Here is a 19768-nt window from a genome sequence, read left to right on the forward strand (position 1 = left end):
CGGATCTCTGTGAGTTTGAGACCAGCCTGGTCTACAAGAGCTAGTTCCAGGACAGGCTCCAAAACCACAGAGAAACCCTGTCTCGAAAAACCACACACACACAAAAAAGAATGAAGGTCCCTCAAATATCCATACCAGTTCTTGTGACTCCTTCACGCTTAGTGCTCCCACGTGAATCACCACCTGGTCCAACCTGCAAGAGAGAAGCAGTGTGAACCACCTGGAGTTTAGAAGAACACAGAACGGCTGCACCATCCTGTTTGTGCTGGCTTAATAGCCTCAAGACTAATACAGCAGTTGAATCAATTCTATCATGGTTCTTGGGACCCACAACATGAAACAAGAGAATCCATTCCCAAAAGTCGTCCTTTGACCTCTATCCACATACTATGGCACAAGAGTTTATGTACATGTATGTGTGTGTCATGTATGTATGTATATATATATATATATATATATACATACAGTATAATAATTATACATACAGTATAATAAAAAATCAAAACAAACACAAAACTAAACAACAAAAACTCGAAACCCCACTACTAGGCAAGAATAAATGAAAACAGGGCCTAGTGGCACAGGTCTGTAATCTCTGATACTTGGAAAGCTGAGGCAGGAGGACCTCAAGTTCAAGGCCAACCTGGGGAACTTATTAAAACCTTGTCTTCAAAACATAACAAAATTAAAAATACATTATGTAATACTCTCAAGGAATTTTAAAAAATATTATTTAAAAACTAAAAAAGTAGGCAAGAATAAATAAAAATAGGTCCTAGTGGCATCAGGTCTATAATTAATTCCCAACAACCACAGGAGGATCACAAGTTCAAGTAAACCTTGGGAAGTTATGGAGACCCTTATCTCAAAATGAAAAATACAAAAGTCCAGAGATATCTGAGTTAGAGCTCAGAGGCACGGTGCTGGCCTAATGCGCAGGAAGCAGCTCTGGATTTGATCCCTGGCAGTGCAGTTTTAAAAAGTGCATGAAGACATTTCTCTGTGCTCATTTAGCAAATAAACTGGCCCCAAGAGGAAGTTATTTTAGGGCTGGAGAGATGGGTCAGCATTTAAAAGCACTTGGCAGCTCTTTCAGAGGAGCCAGGTTTGATTCTCAGCACACACATGGTGACCCAGGGACAGTCAATAATCCTGTGTGAGTACGGGGGGGGGGGGGGGGTATTGACCTCCAGTTGTTAGGCTTGTATGAAAGTGCTTTTACCTGTTAAACCATTTCCTCTACCCTTATCTATCTATCTATCTATCTATCTATCTATCTATCTATCTATCTATCTATCTATCTATCTATCCATCCATCCATTTTGGGGATAGGTTTTCTCTATTATGTTGCTCTGGAACTCATTATGTAGACCAGGCTGACCTCAAACTCACAGAGATTCACCTGTCTCTGTCCCCAAAAGCTGGGATTAAAATAGGTCCTAGTGGCACCAGGTCCTAGGACTAGAGCACTCCTTAGAAACCAAGCATGGTGGCCCACTTTTAATCTCAGAATTTGGGAGGCAGGGGCAGGGGGCCTCTCTGTGAGTTCAAGGCTAGCCTGGTCTACAGAGTGAGTCCCAGGACAGACAGGGCAATGCAGAGAGACCCCATCTCAAAAATAAATAAATAAATAAATAAAATAGTAGAACACTCCAGTTTCCTGGTGCACTGTGTACCCAGGAGGATCAAACGTTCAAGGCCATCTTTAGCTACATAATGAGGTGTGTGTGTGTGTGTGTGTGTGTGTGTGTGTGTGTGAGAGAGAGAGAGAGAGAGAGAGAGAGAGAGAGAGAGAGAGAAAGAAAGAGAGAGCGAGCGAGCGCATACAAGCCTGGAGAGACAACTCATGGGTTAAGGGTGCTTGCTGTCAAGCAAAAGGGCCAGAGTTCTATCCCCAGGACCCACACGAGGGGAGGAGAACACGCATCCCCCAAGCTGTCCTTTGATCATCCATGCTGCCCCTCCCCACATTTCACACACACTAATAATAATAATTAAAATAAAGGAACTGGGCAGGTGATTCACCTGTAAATTCACCTGTGTAAAAAAATAAACAAACCACCCAAAATAGACAAATAAATAAAAATAAGTAAAAATAGTGATAAGAAAAAGTCCACCCAGCAAATCACTCTGCTGGGATGTGCTAGCATTCCAACACAGAGATGAAGAAGGTTCCTGGGTAGACGCCATCTCCCTGCTCTCTACCCCACTTAGCCACATTGAGGGTCTTTGCTCCGCTGTTCCTGCTAACCTCCAATATTCTGCCTCCATCTAAACACTACCGATCACTCTTCATCTTAGTTTACACTTAATCAGAAGGTGGGGGGGGGGAGTCTTGGGTTTCACAACCTGACTCCCCATTGGATGGAAAGGAAACTGGGGGCAAAGACTTTGCTCCAGGTCCCTGGTGTGAAGCAGCAGGTGGCCTGGCTAGTTTCATGTCAATTTGACAAGGTAGGGTCATCTAGGAAAAGGAATCTTAGTGAGAAAATCCCTCCATACAGTGCCCTGTAGGCAAGTCTTTACGGAAGATGTGGGAGGGCTCAGCTCTTAAAGAGATGGTGCATAGCAAAACCCATCGAGGAAATCAGGAGGAGCAAGCCGGTAAGCAGCACCCCTCCACGGTCCCTGAATCAGCCCCTGCCTCCAGGACCCTGCTTTGTTTGAGCAACTACCCTATCTTCCCTCAGGGATGAACTATGATGTGGAAGCATAGACCAAATAAACCCTTTCCCTCCAAGCTGCTTGTGGTCATGGGTTTCATCACAGCCATAGAAACCATATCCCTTGGCAGAGGGATGATATACACGCTAGCAAGTCGACTTGCCTTCTAGGTGGATGAGAGACAGTTCCTGAAAGGGGGCAGGTGTGCTCTGTGGCCTGGCTACCCTTCCACGGAGAAGGGAAGGCCGCTCCTTGCCAAGTGTGGGAGGCTCAGAGCCCCCGATCTTGCCCCGCAGCTGACGGGGAGGTGGCAGGGCTCAGACAGCGGGAAAAGTCTTGCTCCATCTAGACCTTGTCCATGAACTGCATCTCATCCCAGCAGTTACTCACTTGTTCCTCCCCTGTGTCACCCATTCCGCTGCCACCTGGCGACGCTCAGAGATGCTCAGGGACAGGCCTTCTCCCGTGGTGCCATTCACTGTTGCAAACAAAGAGGTCAGTCAGTGGGACCAGTCAGTGCCTTTTGTTCCTCCAACCCTGAGTCTGGAGGTGGAGGGTATGAAACCCCTGCTTGAGAGGAAATGGCACACTGAATAAACAGAGGATGGAGCCTGGAGCGGGAAGTGCCACTTGGCCATTTTTACCTCAGACTTGGTCTTGCATGCATGCCTGCAGGCCAGAAGAGGGCACCAGATCTCATTATTAGATGGGTGTGACCCACCGTGTGGTTACCAGGGACTGAACTCAGGACCTCTGGAAGAGCAGCCAGTGCTCTCCAGCCTCTTGGGCTTTCTTTCTACCTTTATCTTATCAAAGATAATAGGAAAGCCAGCTGTGACATGTATTGATGTGGGCGCTGGGAATCCAATCAGGTCCTTTACAAGGAAGGCAAGAGTCTTAACCACTGAATCACCTCTCCAGGTCTTTAGATAGGGTTTCTCTGTGTAGCCCTGGCTGTCCTGGAACTTGCTTTGTAGACCAGGCTGGCCCTGAAATCAGAGATCCACATCTCTACTTCCCAAGTGCTGGTACTCACGGCATGCCGGGCTACAATATCACTTAAGCAGGCTTTGCCGTTATTCTACTGCCTTTTGGTTTCATGATCTCAAGAATCTCTATGCTAGAGAGTTTTGTCTCTAAATGGGGATAAAAACAATACGTTTGTTGCACACTGCAAATGAGATACTCCCAAGGAATCTGCAGACCTAGTATTATTGAGTCTGTACACTCAGAACGTTTAGTTATCCCAGCAGGTTCCCCTATAACCTCTGACACATCCCAGAGGTTCTGGTCAGGTGAGGTCTACTACTAGCTAAGGCTCGAGCTAAATACACACAGAGAATTCACGAGGTTACTTACCAAAAATGTTCTTCACGCCCTGTTCTTTAACCAGGTAATCCACATACTGACCAATTACAGGAAAGTTGATTTCTCTGAAAGACAAGAAAAGTAAGAATGTCTTTTTTAGGTGATTATTCAACCAGTTCACCACTTAAGAACTGTTCATATTAATAATTATTAAAAGTCTACTCCAGGGTTGTGTACATAGCTCAGTAGATAGCATGCCTAGCGTGTACCAGGTATCAACTGGTGGTAGTGATGATGATGTATATATACAAGTGTGTGTGTGTGTGAGAGAGAGAGAGAGAGAGAGAGAGAGAGAGACAGACAGACAGACAGACAGACAGACAGACAGACAGACAACATGTGTGTAGAGGTCAGAGGACAACTTTTGGGAAGTCTATTCTTTCTGTCCATCATGTGGGTCCCAGGGATTGAACCAAACCATCAGGTTTGGGGATGACACAAACACCTACCCACCGAGCCATCTCAGCACCCTAGTACCGTTCCCTTTGTTTCCAGGAGAAACCTTCTGGCGCAAGGCAAGCATTCCCAGAGGCGCTTCTGCTACTTTAATCCTTTCATAAGTGCCCCATGACTGTGAGCTAAGCGTGCTTCCAGATGGTTCTTCCATCTTTTCTTTTAAAATTATGACCTGGGACTAGAGTGATGGTTCAGTGGGTAAGAACACTTGTTGCTTTTGCAGAAGACCCAGGTTTGATTCCAGCACCCACATGGTGGCTTATAATCGTCTGAAACTCTAGTTCCAGAGGACCCGATACCCTGCTCCTAGGGCAACAGCCATGCATGTGATGCACATACACACACAGGCAAATACATACAACAGCCATGCATGTGATACACATACATACATACATATAGGCAAAACACCGAACATATAAACTAGAAAGAAACAAATTGTTTTTTAAAAATAGTATGACCTTTAGCTGAGAATGCTCAGGAGCGGCCTCTTAACTCATATCAATTCAAAGATTGGTGACTGGGCTCCAAAACTGCATGAAATGGCCTACCACTACGGAAAATTAAGGTGGCACAGGGCAATGGTGGTGGATACCTTTAATCCCAGTACTCGGGAAGTAGAGGCAGGCGTATCTTTGAGTTTGAGGCCAGCCTGATATACAGAGTGAGTCCCAGGACAGCCAAAGCTACACAGAGAGACACTGTCTCAAAACAAAACAAAACAAAAAACAAACAAACAAAAAAACCCAAGGGGCTGGAGAGATGGCTTAGAGGTTAAGCCTGCTCTTCCAGAGGACTTGGGTTCAATTCCCAGCACCCACATGGCAGCTTGGAACTGTCTGTAACTCTATTCTAGGGGATCTGGCTCCCTTGCATGGACATACCTGCAGGGAAAACATTAATGCACATAAAATAATAATAAATAAATTATAAAAGATAACTCATTAAAACCAAACCAAAACAAAACAAAAAAGAAAAATTGATGTGGGGAGGATGGATGACTGAGAGTAAAAACTCAAAGGAAAGCAGCGTGGCGAGTCTGGGTTTACTGATGCAGAACCATGGTTACACTGCCAAGAACACAGATAACTTAGCAGGCTATCATTTGTGTTTTTGTGCAGAAGGACTGGAGCAGCCTAATTTGCGTTCAGCCTTATTACCATTCTTTTCATCTTTACTTATTCTATTCCTTAAACAACAATAAAAAAAATCTGGTGCACCTAGATAGCAGACATCAAAGTGTATTTCAGCCAAGGGACTAGAAACAAAGAGAGAGAAGAAAATTCGGCGGATTTTGAGTTTGAAAGAAAAAGATACTGAAAGCAAAGACTGCAGACAGAGCGACTGCCTACGGGGGTGAGGGAAGACAGAGCTGGGCCCACAGCTGGGAAAAGGGTACTTAGGGGGAGTTTTAAGGCCACGAGGGGAAGGCTCTTTTTACTGTGTTTCGGGCCCCAACATCACAGCGCTGCCCGCTCTCTGCTCCAGTGCTCCGTGCACACAAACACACGCTGATGTGGGTGGATACTCACAGCTACTTTGCCTTCAGGCCTGCGATATTCTGTAACTTCACCATTAGGAGGCTGTGTATATAATTAACTAAAACCCGAAAGCTATGACTAAGTAAAGAATTAAGGGAGGTTTGGAAGAAGTCATGGGGCGGGATATCTGGGGGAGAACCTGCCTCCTCAGTTCCTCCCACTCTTCTGGGAGCTGCCACCTGTCTGGGTCTGTCTGGGCATGCTCCTCTTTCTAGGGAGCTGGCTGTACCCTCAGTCAGAGGTAGGAAGGTGAAAGTCAAGCTCCTTCTCCTTCCTCAGTGAACTTCACATGTACTTTTTTGTTTTTTATTTATTCTATTTTATTATGCTTGGCCTCAGGGGAAAGGGTTTCCACCCCATACTCTTCCCTCTTCCCTGCCACACTCCTTCGGCTGCGCTGGGTGTCAATTCTACTCAGGCTCATAGAAACTGTATTACCTATTTTTTTTAAAAGAAACACTAATGCTTGAATTTCTAGGGCAATGGAAGAATCATCTAGAAAAGGTTCTCCGCCTGTGCCCCTTTGGAACTACGGCACAGGCTGAAAAGGGGCAGACTTTAGAACAACGTCTATCTGACTGTCACGCTTTTGGGCTGGGGACTTTGGTGACACATTTGCCCTGCAAGCACAAGGACCCGAGCCTGGTGCAAAGAACCCAGGTAAAAATATACCAAAAAATATTTCCTGACAGGCAGCAGATCCCGGGGCTCACAGGCCTGCCAGCCTAGCCTACTTGGGGAGCTCCAGGCTACTGACTGTTTCAAAAAAATAAGGCAGATGGCATGTGAGGAACAATATTTTGAGGTTTTTCTGCCTTCTACATGCACACGCACATGATCATGTGTGTCCACAAACGACTAAAAAGTCACATATCTAACAAGGCTTTTTTTTTCTTTTGTTTTTAGAGACAGGGTCTCACTAGGTAGCCCTGACTATCCTAGACAAAGCCTCTCTACATAGCCCTGGCTGTCTGGAACTCACTATGGAGACTCTTCCCCTAGTGTGTTGAGATTAAAGGCCTGGGGCGCCACATCTGGCTAAGGCTAACTTCTCAAAACAGTAAGGCTGGCATCTGTACTGTTAAAGGCCCCATGTCCTGCCAGCTACCTCAGAGCTTGTGATTCCTGCCTGACACTTGCTGTAGGTGGTTAAGTTTGCGACTCTTGACTGAGACATTCAGTTGCTCACTCACCAATGGACCCGGGGCCTGTAAGGTGGCGCAGCAGAAAAAGGCATTTGCCACACTCTGACATCTGACAGAGAAAATGCAACTTTTTCTTGACATTTTGCACCCCCCTCCAGTTTATTGCATTGTCCAGTTTGAGATGATCTTGTCTGAGTCTCCTAAGGAACTTGGACCACAGGTATGTATTAGTGTACCCAAATAAAATTTCTTCAGCTATGAAATAGAGCTGTAGGTCCCCGGACCCCGGTGGAGGTGTCAGATGAAACTGGACTGCATGGATAAAATGCCCATCATGATGACTGACACACAATGTTTGTTCAGTCAAACACTGACTTCCTTTCTCCGACAGTCACGTTAGTCATCCCTGTGGTACGTTCCCTGATAAAATGACAAGTCGACACTTAGATGCTGAACGTATAAAGATAAATAAGACACACGTTTGGTCATTGTATGATGCCCACCTTAAGTTAAAACAGCTCAAATCCTGCTGGAAAAATGCAGGCACAAAACAATCAAATGTTATCGTGGGCTGCAAGATGGCTCAGTGGGTGATGGCACTTAAGGCCAAGCCTGACAACCCGAGTTCAACCCCTGGGATCTCCATGGTGGGAGGGAAGAACTGGCGGCCACAAGTTGTCTTCTGACCTTCATGTGTGTACCGTGGCACATGTGCCCCCATACAGATATAAAATAAAGAAGTTATGATAAAAGTCATCATAAAACAGATGAATTTGATTCAATATAAAAAGGTATACACTGAGTATCATGGGGGGGTCACACAGGAGGGAGCTTCTACCCTTTCTCTCTTTTTTTTTAAAAGAAGAAATGGGAAAAATTGCCAAGGATGGGTTGGGGCTTGAGAAAACCCAGCTTATGATGCTTAGTACACTAAGAGCTTTGAACTAAATAGTTAAAGTCCTCACAATCAGCTGGGTAGTGGTGGTACACGCTTTTAATCCTAGCACTCAGGAGGCAGAGGCAGAGGAGTTTGAGGCCAGCCTGGTCTATAGAGTAAGTTCCAGGACAAGCTCCAATGCTACAGAGAAACCCTGTCTCAATAAACAAAAACAAAACAAAACAAACCCCCTCAGAATCAGGGACTTTCTGACCTGCTGTTGCTTCTCCTGGGTGCAGGGTGGATCACTCTTGGAAATTCTCTTACTGGACATCCCTCCAGAGGGACAATTGCTGTCCTATGTCCTCCTGAAACCTTACCTAGAGGTAATCACCTGTGGTGACTAGGAATGTCACCATGCCAAGACAATCGTTCTAGAGAACCATTTACAAACTACTGTTTACTCTGGGCTTGGGTATTTTCCTCTAAAAGCGCCTGCAGTCCTCCCACCCCCCACTCACTAAAGAGGATGCTCAAACCTAACCAATGTTGTCTTTTTAGTATTGTGGTTGCCATTTCCAGGCCTGGAGAATGAGTGTTGTATCCATCCTTACTCATCTATTGTTAGTGTGTTTCAGTGAAGGGGAAGATGAACTCTTCAGAGGGGGAGGAGGAAAAGAAATTCCTCCCTTTCACTCCTGCAAACGTTTGGACAGGTAAGCTGATATGTTAAGGAAAAGGTAGCAGTGGAAAAAGTCAAGAAAACAGAATGAGCCAAGGAACAGAGCCTGGGAAGAAAGAGAGGATGTGATGCTATTTGGGGAAACAAATGAAGCCAGAAACGAAAGGCAGCTTGTGCAGGACTCCTGTATCTCTGGGAGTCTGGCTTTCATCTGCAGGCTAGTTCATCTCAGGCTCTAACGAACCACTGTTCAAAGGCAGGTTCTGACTAGTGGGATGTGGCAGGGCCCGAGGCCTGCGAGCCTATCAGGGTCCTGTGTGGTACTGGAATAACTGGTCCAAGGACCATACAGCGAGAAGTAAGGCTTTGGAAGAGGAGAGACAGCCAGCTCCAGGAGAGGAGAATGATCTGCCAGATTTACTTACGAGGATGCACACTAGGCTGCCGGGTGGAGATGGAATGGTGTGGCTAGAACTTTGAAGTCTTACGGAATTGTGAAACCCACAGAGTTGCTAATGGCGTCAGAGCAGAGGACTGTAGACACTCAAGCACCAGAGCGCTTTAGAGCTGAAGTCTTCCTTTGCAGGACATGAAGGACAGCTTGTCTTTATCTTTGTGTGTCCTTGTGCTTGGGTGTGTTCACGTGTGACAGAGCGTGTACAGGTTGGAGGATAGCCTCCACTAGCAGTCCTTACTTGGTACCTTGGTTCAGACAGGGTCTTTTGTTTGCTGCTGTGTAATCCAGGCTAGATAGCTCTAGAACTTCCCAGAATCTCTCTGGCTTTATCTACTGTCTGGGGATTACAGACAAGGGCTACCATGCCTGTTTTTTATGTGGGTTGTGGGGATTTAAGCTCTTGACCCACTGGGCCATTTTGATAGCCCAAGGACAGTTTTTTAAGGCTTATTTATTATTTTTTTCAGCATGTGAATATTTTATTTGGATGTATGTTTGTATACTATGTGAGCACCTAGTAGCTAAGAAGTCCAGAAGAGAGCGCAATGGAACTGGAGTTAGGAGTTAAGGACCCTTGAATGTCAACATGTGGTGCTGGGCCCTTTACAAGGGCTGCAAGTTCTCTGAATCACTCAGCCATCTCTAGAGGACTGAGTGACAACTGTGAAAGGCAAGGTAGCTCCTTGATGTAAACCTGAAAGATACTTTGGGGGGTGGGGCAGGGTTTCCTTGTGTACCCCAGGCTGTCCTGGAACTTGTTCTGTAGCCCAGGCTGTCCTGTAACTCAGAGAGCTGCCTGCCTCTGCCTCCTGAGTGCTGGGATTAAGGGCATGTGCCACCAGTGGCGCTGGCAGATACTTTAAAGAAAACTCGCTTTTTTTTCCCCTTCCAATTTCCCTATTCTAGGATATCATCTTATATAAGAGACAAATTATTAGCATTTATGAGATTAAGGAGAAAAAAAGGCTGAGCATGGTTTTGCATACCTTTAATCCCAGCACTTGGGAGGCGGAGGCAGGTAGTTCTCTGTGAGTTCAAGGATAGCCTGATCCAAAAATCAAGTTCCAGGACAGCCAAGGTTATTCATATGTGTGTGCGTGCATGCGTGCACATGCAATAGTTTGTATTCAGTTACTTGGCATTATGGAGCTGTGCTTTTCTGTTGCAAGCCAGGTTAGAAACACTGCCATGATGCCATATGACTTGGGCGAACATACTATATTCCACATGCTTTTTCTTTCCATCCAGTGTTTTGGAAACAATGTCAGAAGGCCAGCTTTTACTGTGGCTAAACAGGTTAATGTCCACTTGTTCTTGGGTGTTCTAAAGCACTTTGTGTATACAGGAGTGGCTTTGTTTGTTTTAATTTTCTTTTAGATTTGTTGATTTAATGTGTACGGGTTTTTGTCTGCATGTAAGTCAGTGCACCATGCGCATGCCCGGTGCCCTCGAAGGCCAGAAGAGGGCATCAGATGCCTGGATAGATGATTGTAAGCTACTATGTGGGTGCTGGGACTTGAACCCAGATCCTTTGGAACAGTAGGCAGTGTCTGAACCACTGAGTCATCTCTTCAGGCTAAGAGTATTTTGATGGGACAAGTGATGAGAGAAACAGAGTTAACACAGCTCAGGCTGGCCCTGCCCTCACTGAGTAGTTAATTTAGTTGCCTTCAACAAATTCTCATGCTAGTGAGTTTGCAGGTGTGTACAAGCACCCCTAGATTTCAGAGACCTGTTAGTCACCTCTAATACTCTGGGCCTGTGATTCCAGGGAACAGCAGAGTAGGGAAGGACACACAGCCGCTCTCAGTGTGTCCCAGATGAAAAGGCTGCTTGGTGAAGCCATCTCAGAGGCTAACACAGCAAGGACAAGAGGAATGTGCTGAGTTTTGTTTCAGACAGGATCTGACTCTGTAGCCGGAAGCAAATCCAGCCTGCTCATGTAGTCACATGGCTCCTGCTTATCTACCCAACTAGCAGCTGATACTGAAAAACAGCTGACTTCAGTCTTTCCCAGAAGTTGTGGAAAAGAAGAAGTAACAGGGGGAAAAAAAGGCTATTAGCCAACAGAGTGATCTAAATAATATGTCAGCAAGTTAAGTTCCAGGAAGGATGGGAGTTTTTCATAGAGTCTTGGGCTTGAAATAGCTAAGGAATATGTGACGTGGCCTCCTTTGAATGAGAATTCAAAGTTCTAAAAAGGTTACAAATTCAGGAACAGAACTCCCCCCAAAACGGCCTTTAAGAGGAGTACTAGTTGGCCCATCTTCCTCTTATCCTTGTCTCTGGTCACAGTAACAGCTCAAGCTGTTGCCCTAAGTGCAGAGACAAAGCACTGTTCTAAGGATTATCTTACTTAATGCTTATCATTTTGTAGGTATGGGGTAAGTTTCTTTTCTTACAAGAGGAGGAAGCTTAAAGGTGGCAAATTCAGTTCTGATGGGTCAATAACATTCAGTACAAGGAAGTGGCTGCTCCCCTTGTGTCAAGTGTCCAAGGAGGAGCATAGTCATGTATGATGCATGGTCATTTATGATGCATGGTCATATATAAGTGTATGGTCATGTGTGGTGCATAGTCATATATGGTGGTGCATGGTTATGTATGGTGGGGCATGGTCATGCATGGTACATGGTCATGTATGGTACACAGTCATGCATGGTGCGTGGCCATGTATGGGGTACAGCCAAAGAAACAAAACCAAGCTGGGTGGTGATGGTGCGCACCTTTGACCCCAGCACTCGGGAGGCAGAGCAGGGAATCTATGAATTTGAGGCCAGCCTGGTCTACAGAGTTAGTTCTAAGGCAGCAGAAGATACCCAGAGAAACAGTGTCTCAAAATCCTAACAAAACAAACAAACAAACAAACAAACAAAAAAATCAAAACCATAATTACTGATTGCTATGGGGAGGATCAGCCCACTGTGGGCGGTGACATCCCTGGGCAGGTGGTTCTGGGGTGCTATAAGAAAGGCTGAGCAGGCCAGGGGGAATTAAGTCAGTAAACAGTACCCCTCCATGACCTCTGCATCAGCTCCTGTCCTGTTTGAGTTCCTGCCTGTCTGCCTTTGATGACGACTGGCGATATGTAGTGTAAGCAAAACCCCAGGTTAGTATTGTAAAATATGCTTACAACATAGAAACACCCAGAACAAGTAGAAGAGAATGTAAAAATTAGAGCTGCATTACATTGGTGGGGAGACTTTAGGGCAGAGAAAGGGTGGACCGAGGAAAACACCTTCTGGGAGGCCTTTTCTTTTAGCTACATAAAGTTGGGGAAACTCCAGATCTCAAGAGTAGATGTAAAAGTAAAACTGCTTTTGGTCATGGCTTCATCACAGCAATATTCTAACTAAAATAACGTGTATGAACATGCTTTGGTTTCTTTGTGGTGTGTGTGTGTGTGCTGATGGATGTGTTTTTGAGTATACATGTTTACATGTGCAGACCACCCCAGAGGTGCAGCGACTCCTGGAGCTTCTGACCTTTTCAGTGGATGGTAACAGGACCCACTGTGCCCCTGCCCTTCCCTGCCGCCCTGATAGTTACCCATTCTCGGTCATTGGGGTGAGGGTGGCAGCAACAAGACCCCGGAGTTTCTTCTTAGGGAAGGCCATGGAGCTTCTGGAAGGGCTGGAAAACACAGTGTCATTCTCTTTCTTCAAGGAACATCAATTAATGACCAAACTCCCAGGCCAAAGTTCAATCCCAGGTTAGTATTGTAAAATACGCTTACAACATAGAAACACCCAGAACAAGTAGAAGAGAATGTAAAAATTAGAGCTGCATTACATTGGTGGGGAGACTTTAGGGCAGAGAGAAGGTGGACCGAGGAAAGCACCTTCTGGGAGGCCTTCTCTTTTAGCTACATAAAGTTGGGGAAACTCCAGATCTCAAGAGTAGAAGTAAAAGTAAAACCCAGCAGACCCAGGACCAGAGCTGCAACTTCACTCTGGGGCCTCAAACACGTGAGAAATTGCTATTACTTAAACTGGAGATAGTCAGAAAGAAGGCCTTTTCTTCTCCATATCTTACGGGGAATCCCAACAAAACCTAGCACTTAAGGGTTGAGTGAATCACATTAACTAGCCAGATGGTGGTGGCGCATGCCTTTAATCCCAGCACTCAAGAGGGAGAGGTAGGCGCATCTCTGTGAGTTTGAGGCCACACTCCAAAGCTATACAGAGAAACTTTGACTTGAAAAAAAAAAAAGAATATTAACTATCATCCAATTAACCTATGTATCCTCTGATATGCTAAATTTGATTTTTTTGGTCACTTTTTTTTAACATTTATTGTGCCTAGGTATATGAGCACACATATACTACAATACATGTGCAGAGGTCAGAGGGCAACTTTGGGAATCCATTCATCTTTCCCCATGTGGATTTCAGGAATCAAACTCTGGTTGTCAGGCTTGGCATCAAGCTGCGGATCCTTTGCTTTTTTTTTTTTTTTTTTTGTAAGCCCTGCTGGCCTCCAATTCATTATGCAGCCGAGGGTGACCTTAAACTCCTGCTCTTCCTGTCTCTCTGGGATTACTGGTGTGTGTCACCATACTGTGTCCAGAGTATGACCCCCAGAGAGAGACCACCAGAGAGGCCCAGACTGTATTAAGCAAGGTTTAATCAGCATAATACAAACATGTTTGGAACTCATCTCCATCCCCGTTACAATGAGGGAGAGAGAGGAGTTGTATCTCCTCTGTGGGGTAAGCTTTTAAAGGCACAATTACAAAGAGAATCTTTGAAGCTGCTTTGGCATGGGTGCCATGACTTTTGCTCCCTCCCATTCTGCTAAGTCAGCTTTTTCCTTGTTCTTAGAGCAAGGCCACTGTTCCTGAGTTAGGCCATCTTTATCAGCCTGTACCAGGTGGCTGGCTAGGCTGAGCTAAGTGACCTTGTGCTCGGAATCTCCTGGGTGGGAGAGGGGAAGGCCACTATCTTCCTGGGAAAACATTCCGCTAGGAAATTTCTTCTCAGCCCTTTGAGATAAGAGGTGAGGGTCCTACAACCATATCCAATCTCGTCTCGCAAACTGCATTACAGGCATGTGCCAACACACTGATTTTTGTGGTTCAGGATGAAACCCAGCTTTTTGTGCATGGTCGGCACTTAGCCAATTAAGCCACACGCTCATTAACACCTGGTTTTCAATTCCTGTCTGATGATGTGGGAGACTGAACGAGCTCTTCTCATTGCACCTGACGATGCATGTGCCAACACACTGATTTTTTTGGGGTTCAGCATGAAACCCAGCTTTTTGTGCATGGTCGGCACTTAGCCAATTAAGCCACACGCTCATTAACACCTGGTTTTCAATTCCTGTCTGGTGATGCGGGAGACTGACCGAGCTCTTCTCATTGCACCTGGCAATGCTCTCCGACAGGGACTCACTGGAGTGAGCAACCTTGTTTCATTCATTCATCTGGATCCGGCGGGCCTTCCCATCGGGCAGAGTGAACCTATCTAGATTAATGCAGACCTGACAGAGGAAATGGGTATCCTGGGAAAGAGCCGGGATCCAGGCGAACCACAATGCATCTGGCACACCTACAATGATGGTAACTCAGGATACCCAGAGTGAGCCGGCCAATTCTAGTCTCTCAAGTTCTTCCCTTTCCTTCCATGAGAGGAGAGAGAAGGTAGCTCTGGAGTCAGACACCAAGGGCCTGCGGCTTGGCGCTACCATTTATTTCTCTATGCTTCTTTATCCTTCTGTAATGAGGATGATAGTAACCATAGTTCATAGGGTAAAATGAACGAACTGACACAACACGCGTGATGTGCTAGGCCCATGGTCACGGAAGCACAGGCTCATTGTTCTCCATGAAGCCCTATCCAGTGGGAACAGTTATCTGGGCTAGTGACTCCTCCCTAGTGACTCCTCCAGAGCACTTAGCACTTTTGTTTATTGAGGTTCTGAGTCATTTACTCTCTGCTATCTTCTTACCTGGGGCTTCCTTCCTCTCCCTATCCTTCTCATGACTTACCCCATGCTACTTTTTATCTGGATCCGTGGTCATCGACCTAGGTCCAAGAGGACCTTCACAAGACAAGAACATCACAAAGATAAGAAAGCCAAGCGCTTGAGCCAGCCACCATTGAGCATCCTTGATAAAACGGTCTGCTCTGGCTACGTAGACGTTCGTGTTCTGCTTCACACTACACTTAGTTCACATTTAACAACAACATTCTTTAAGTTTGGATTGGCAGCCTTATGTGTCTTTGAGAGCTATTAAATTAGTAACCACTTAGATGCGGTTTGAGTAGTTAAAAACGTGGGGCCTGCGGGAGACAAAAACGAGGGCTGGGAACCACTGAGAAACCCCCAGAACACCCGTATTTCTAATCTTGTCTCTGTCCTATTCAGAAGATGTCAACTTCCTGGCCTGCCTGGAAGGTTTCTTCATGCCTGCAGTGTACCAGCCTACTGCTCGAACCCATTCCCGTGGCTGCCACCGGCCTTCCCCTGAGGCTTGTCACCGCTTCACAGCCTTTGTCTCCCACCTCAACCCTTTCAGTGTAGCCTTATTTATTTATTTATTTTTTTGGTTTTTCGAGACAGGGTTTCTCTGTGGTTTTGGAGCCTGTCCTGGAACTAGCTCTTGTAGACCAGGCTGGTCTCGAACTCACAGAGATCCACCTGCCTCTGCCTCCCGAGTGTGCACCACCACCGCCCGGCGTGTAGCCTTATTTTTAAACTCACTTTAAGAGTCAGGAAATTGCTGTACATCCAAGGACCAGCACCTGGAAGGTGGAGATAGGAGGAGGGTCAGGAGTTCAAATCCATCTGTGGCTACTTAGTGAGTGGAAACCAGCCTGGGTTTTGTAAGGCCCAGTTTCAAGGGCATAAAAATCAAAACAAAACAAAAATCAGAGGATTTATCCAGGCAGGGTGAATGATCCCAATACTTGGGAGACAGCCAGGAAGATCTGTGAGTTCCAGGTCAGCCAGCGCTACACAACAAAGAGACCTTGTGAAGTGAAAGAAAAAGATACCTTGATCCAAGCTGGAAATTATTTAGCTTCACAACTTCCCCTGAAAAGTTGTTTTTCATTAAAAAACCTCACAGAAGCCGGACATGGTGGTGCACACCTTTAGTTCTAGCACTTGGGAGACAGAGGCAGGTGGATCTCTAAGTTTGAGGCCAGCTTGGTCAACCAAGTAAATTGCAGGACAGCCAGGCTACACAGAGAAACTCTGTCTTGTAAAACACAAAACAACCTCACAGACTTATAAAACGGATGCACGTTTATTCCTGTCCAAGACTGCAAGTCACCTGAGGCAGGAGGATCAGTCTGAGGTCAGCACCAGACACACAACACTGTCTCAAGGAGACAAAACCCCAGCCGGGTCTAGTTACAGGTGCCATTAATCTCAGCGCTCAGGAGGCAGAGTCAAGCAGATATCTGTGAATTCAAGGCCAGCCTGGTCTACAGAGAAAGTTTTTAGAACAACCAGGGCTACATAGAGTTTCAAGTGCCGCCACCCCCCCATCCCAACAAAACAAAAACAAGCTTTAACAATGAATAATCAGTTCATTATTAATAATAATAAAGTTTTTAAAACACAAAAACTTTAAGAACAACTTGGGAATGTTACGCTCTAAAATTCTTTATAGTTTGAATTAAGAGCAAACGATCACAATGTTCTCACAGCCATGACTTAAAGAGAATTTGGACAGTTCTTGTTGAAGCGGGGAAGTACCCTGGAATCCTCACAGCGGCATCCACGCCTAGGAACACCAGAGCAGAGAAGCCAGAGCTCTTTTTAAAACCGCACAGTTTAAAAAGGAGCCGGGGGATTTGCTGTACCTCTGAACAAGAATGACTCGAGAAATACTTGGCAAACTAGAAATTTGGATATTGAAAAACACAAAACAAGAAGCCAAAAAAAGCAACCTCTCCTAAAACGAGATAGGTATATTAGAGTCAATGGTTAAATGCCCTTCTGTTCAAAGGCTAAATGACCGATTCAGAAGAGGGATCCTGGAGGCCGGGCTACTCCGGGTCTGCAAAGAATCCCGAGTGTCACTGGCTCCAGGCGACAGGGACACCCACACAGTCCCTGAACTCCCCCGCCCAGCGTACTTACCTTTGCTCCTCCGGTTGGCGCCACGCTCACTTTGGCCACCCTGTTGCTCCCGTGCACGGGGGACGCGGTTTCCACTGAGCCAAGCTGTTGCACTTTTCTTTCAGGGGCTGCTGGACCACGTGCGGCCGCGAGGGGAGCCTGGGGGTTGTAGTTCCAGGTCTGGCCCTGGGGCCGCTCTCCCACTGGCTTGAATCCCTAGGCAGGGCACTAGTTGCTCCTCCCTGGGTGTGGCCTGCGCCTGCACCTCGTGAGCTACTCCTGAAGTCCTGAAGTTCCTCCTGTCTGGGAGCTGTAAGAAAAAGTCTTGGTGGCACTGGATGTGAGATTTGAGACGTTGTGTCACGAGCCTGCAAAACGTCACAGCTGCTCAGCGGGCACTTGGCTCTCTCCAAGCTGATGCTGGTGCCCCAACCCAGCACTCTCCTAGACAAAAAGGAGAAGTGAGAAGATTTTAAGAGTGGATTATAGGTCAATGGTGGTTGTGCACGATTTTAATCCCTGCACTGGGAGACAGAGGCAGGCAGATTTCTGAGATCCGCTGCCAAAGTCTACAAGTTCAAGGACAGCCAGGACTACACAGACACGGCAACCAGCCCTCTGGTTGTAAACCCTGTCTCGCAAAAGCAAACAAATGCAAAACAAAACGAGACAAACGAAAAAGAATTATGGGCTGGAGAGATGGCTCAGAGATTAAAAGGGCTTACTGCTCTTTCAGAGGACCAGGGTTCAATCCCTGTCAGGCATACCCGGTTTCCATCTCCAGCACCCATATGGTGTCTCACAATTGGTTGTTAACTTCAATCGAGGGGATCAAATGCTTCCTGCATACACTCATCCACAAACATAAAATTAAAAAAAAATGAGTTAGCCATAAACTCAGAGAGGAAGTTTTTTGCCCTGTTCTTGAGAACAATTAAAAGACCTTTGAAAGGGAAACGTGTTTTTAATCAAAGCACCTCTACATCTTTAGTTTCGGGATCATCAAGTGTTTTTTAGAGTCTCCTGAATCCCAATTTGTCCTCGAACTCTGTCTAGGATGTCTTTAAACTCCATGTCCCCCTTACCTTAAACCCTCCCCCAAATAATGGAGTTTCAGGTGTGTGACACTGTGGCTAGGATCAAATCCGGGGCCTCATGCTCGCTGGGGTGCACACACCGACTGATGGAGCTACATTTCCCCACCCATGCCTGGCTCTTCAAGTCTTTCCAGTACCAGGCTCTGTACTCAGAAAGCAAGAACACAGCTGAAAACAAGCCCACAGCTCTTTTGGTGATGTGAATCGATCTCAATTTTCCATAAAAGGCCATGGCTAATACTTATTATTTTATCTAGGGAAAATATATCCAAAAGTCCTTCTAGTTTGCAAAGGGCTTTTGACTCCATTGTGGTTCTTTGCATGCGTGGGGCTCAAGAGATTATAAATAACCAATAATCAAGCACTTTCTCAAGTGCTTTCTTTGCCTGCACCATTCCGGCTATTTAACAATTTATAAAACAAACCCGTGTGGTGTGCACTTTTTGAAAAAGATTTATTTATTTTATTTGTATGAGTGTTTTGTCTTTGTGCACATCACCCATGTGCCTGGTACCCAAGGAAGTCAGAAGAGGGTACCAGATGTTCTGGAACTGGAGTTACAATTGCTTGTTAGCTACCAGGTGAGTACTGGGACTTGAACCCAGGTCCTCAGATAGAGCAACCGGTCCTCTTAACTGATGAGCCATTTCTCCAGGCCCTGTGCATACTAAATTTCTTTGAGACAATATCTCATTCTATAGCTCTGGCTAGGAATAAAGATGTGTGCTATTCACGAGCCAAGCTCAGGATGATACTGGATCCTCTAGAAGACTGCTTGGCTCCTCACTGAGTTACATAGCTCCTCCCTCCCCAGAAGGAAGCCTTGCTTGTTGCCCTGCATTTCAAGTAGCCTACGCCCATTGAAGACATTGACTATGAAGAAGGGAAAGTTCTCACCCGTTTAAAGTGCTGGAACCATCCTTACGATGAGTGATTTTTCTGGGACAGTCTTTATCTCCGCCCTTTAGAGAAAAGTCCAGCTGAGGAAAGGAGACTTACACAAAGAGATTGGATCTTCTGAATGGTGATACATGCCTCTAGTCCCAACCTGAGGATGTGTGGTATAGGAGGGCCTTCTTTCTATGTGTTGCTTGTATTGGTTAATGAATAAAGAAACTGCCTTGGCCTGAAAGGGGCAGAACTTAGGTAGGTGGAGAAGATAGAACTGAATTCTGGGAGGAAGAAAGCAGAGTCAGAGAAGCCATGGATCCTCTGCCTGAGACAGACGCCGGTTAGAATCTTTCCAGGTAAGCCACTGCCACGTGGCGATATACAGATTAATAGAAATGGGTTAAATCAAGATGTTAGAATTAGCCAATAAGAAACTAGAACTAGCCGGGCGGTGGTGGCGCACGCCTTTAATCCCAGCACTTGGGAGGCAGAGGCAGGCGGATCTCTGTGAGTTCGA

The 19768-nt window shown here is 45.9% G+C and overlaps 1 protein-coding gene across 1 annotated transcript in view; it reads right to left on the minus strand.

The window, feature by feature from the left end:
* Positions 1-17454, minus strand: part of Npl (N-acetylneuraminate pyruvate lyase) — a 40736-nt gene extending 23282 nt beyond the window's left edge. Inside the window, exons 1-5 of the mRNA XM_013352487.2 lie at positions 17285-17454; positions 12737-12820; positions 4024-4097; positions 3055-3142; positions 136-193 (exon numbers count right to left, since the gene is read on the minus strand). Coding sequence (XP_013207941.1) covers positions 136-193; positions 3055-3142; positions 4024-4097; positions 12737-12804 — 288 coding nt within the window. The 5' untranslated portion in view covers positions 12805-12820; positions 17285-17454. The remainder of the gene's footprint in view (positions 1-135; positions 194-3054; positions 3143-4023; positions 4098-12736; positions 12821-17284) is intronic.
* Between the last annotated feature and the right edge of the window lie 2314 nt (positions 17455-19768).

This window comes from Microtus ochrogaster (assembly GCF_000317375.1).
Source record: "Microtus ochrogaster isolate Prairie Vole_2 chromosome 6 unlocalized genomic scaffold, MicOch1.0 chr6_random_2, whole genome shotgun sequence".
In the NCBI taxonomy this organism is placed as follows: Eukaryota; Metazoa; Chordata; class Mammalia; order Rodentia; family Cricetidae; genus Microtus; species Microtus ochrogaster.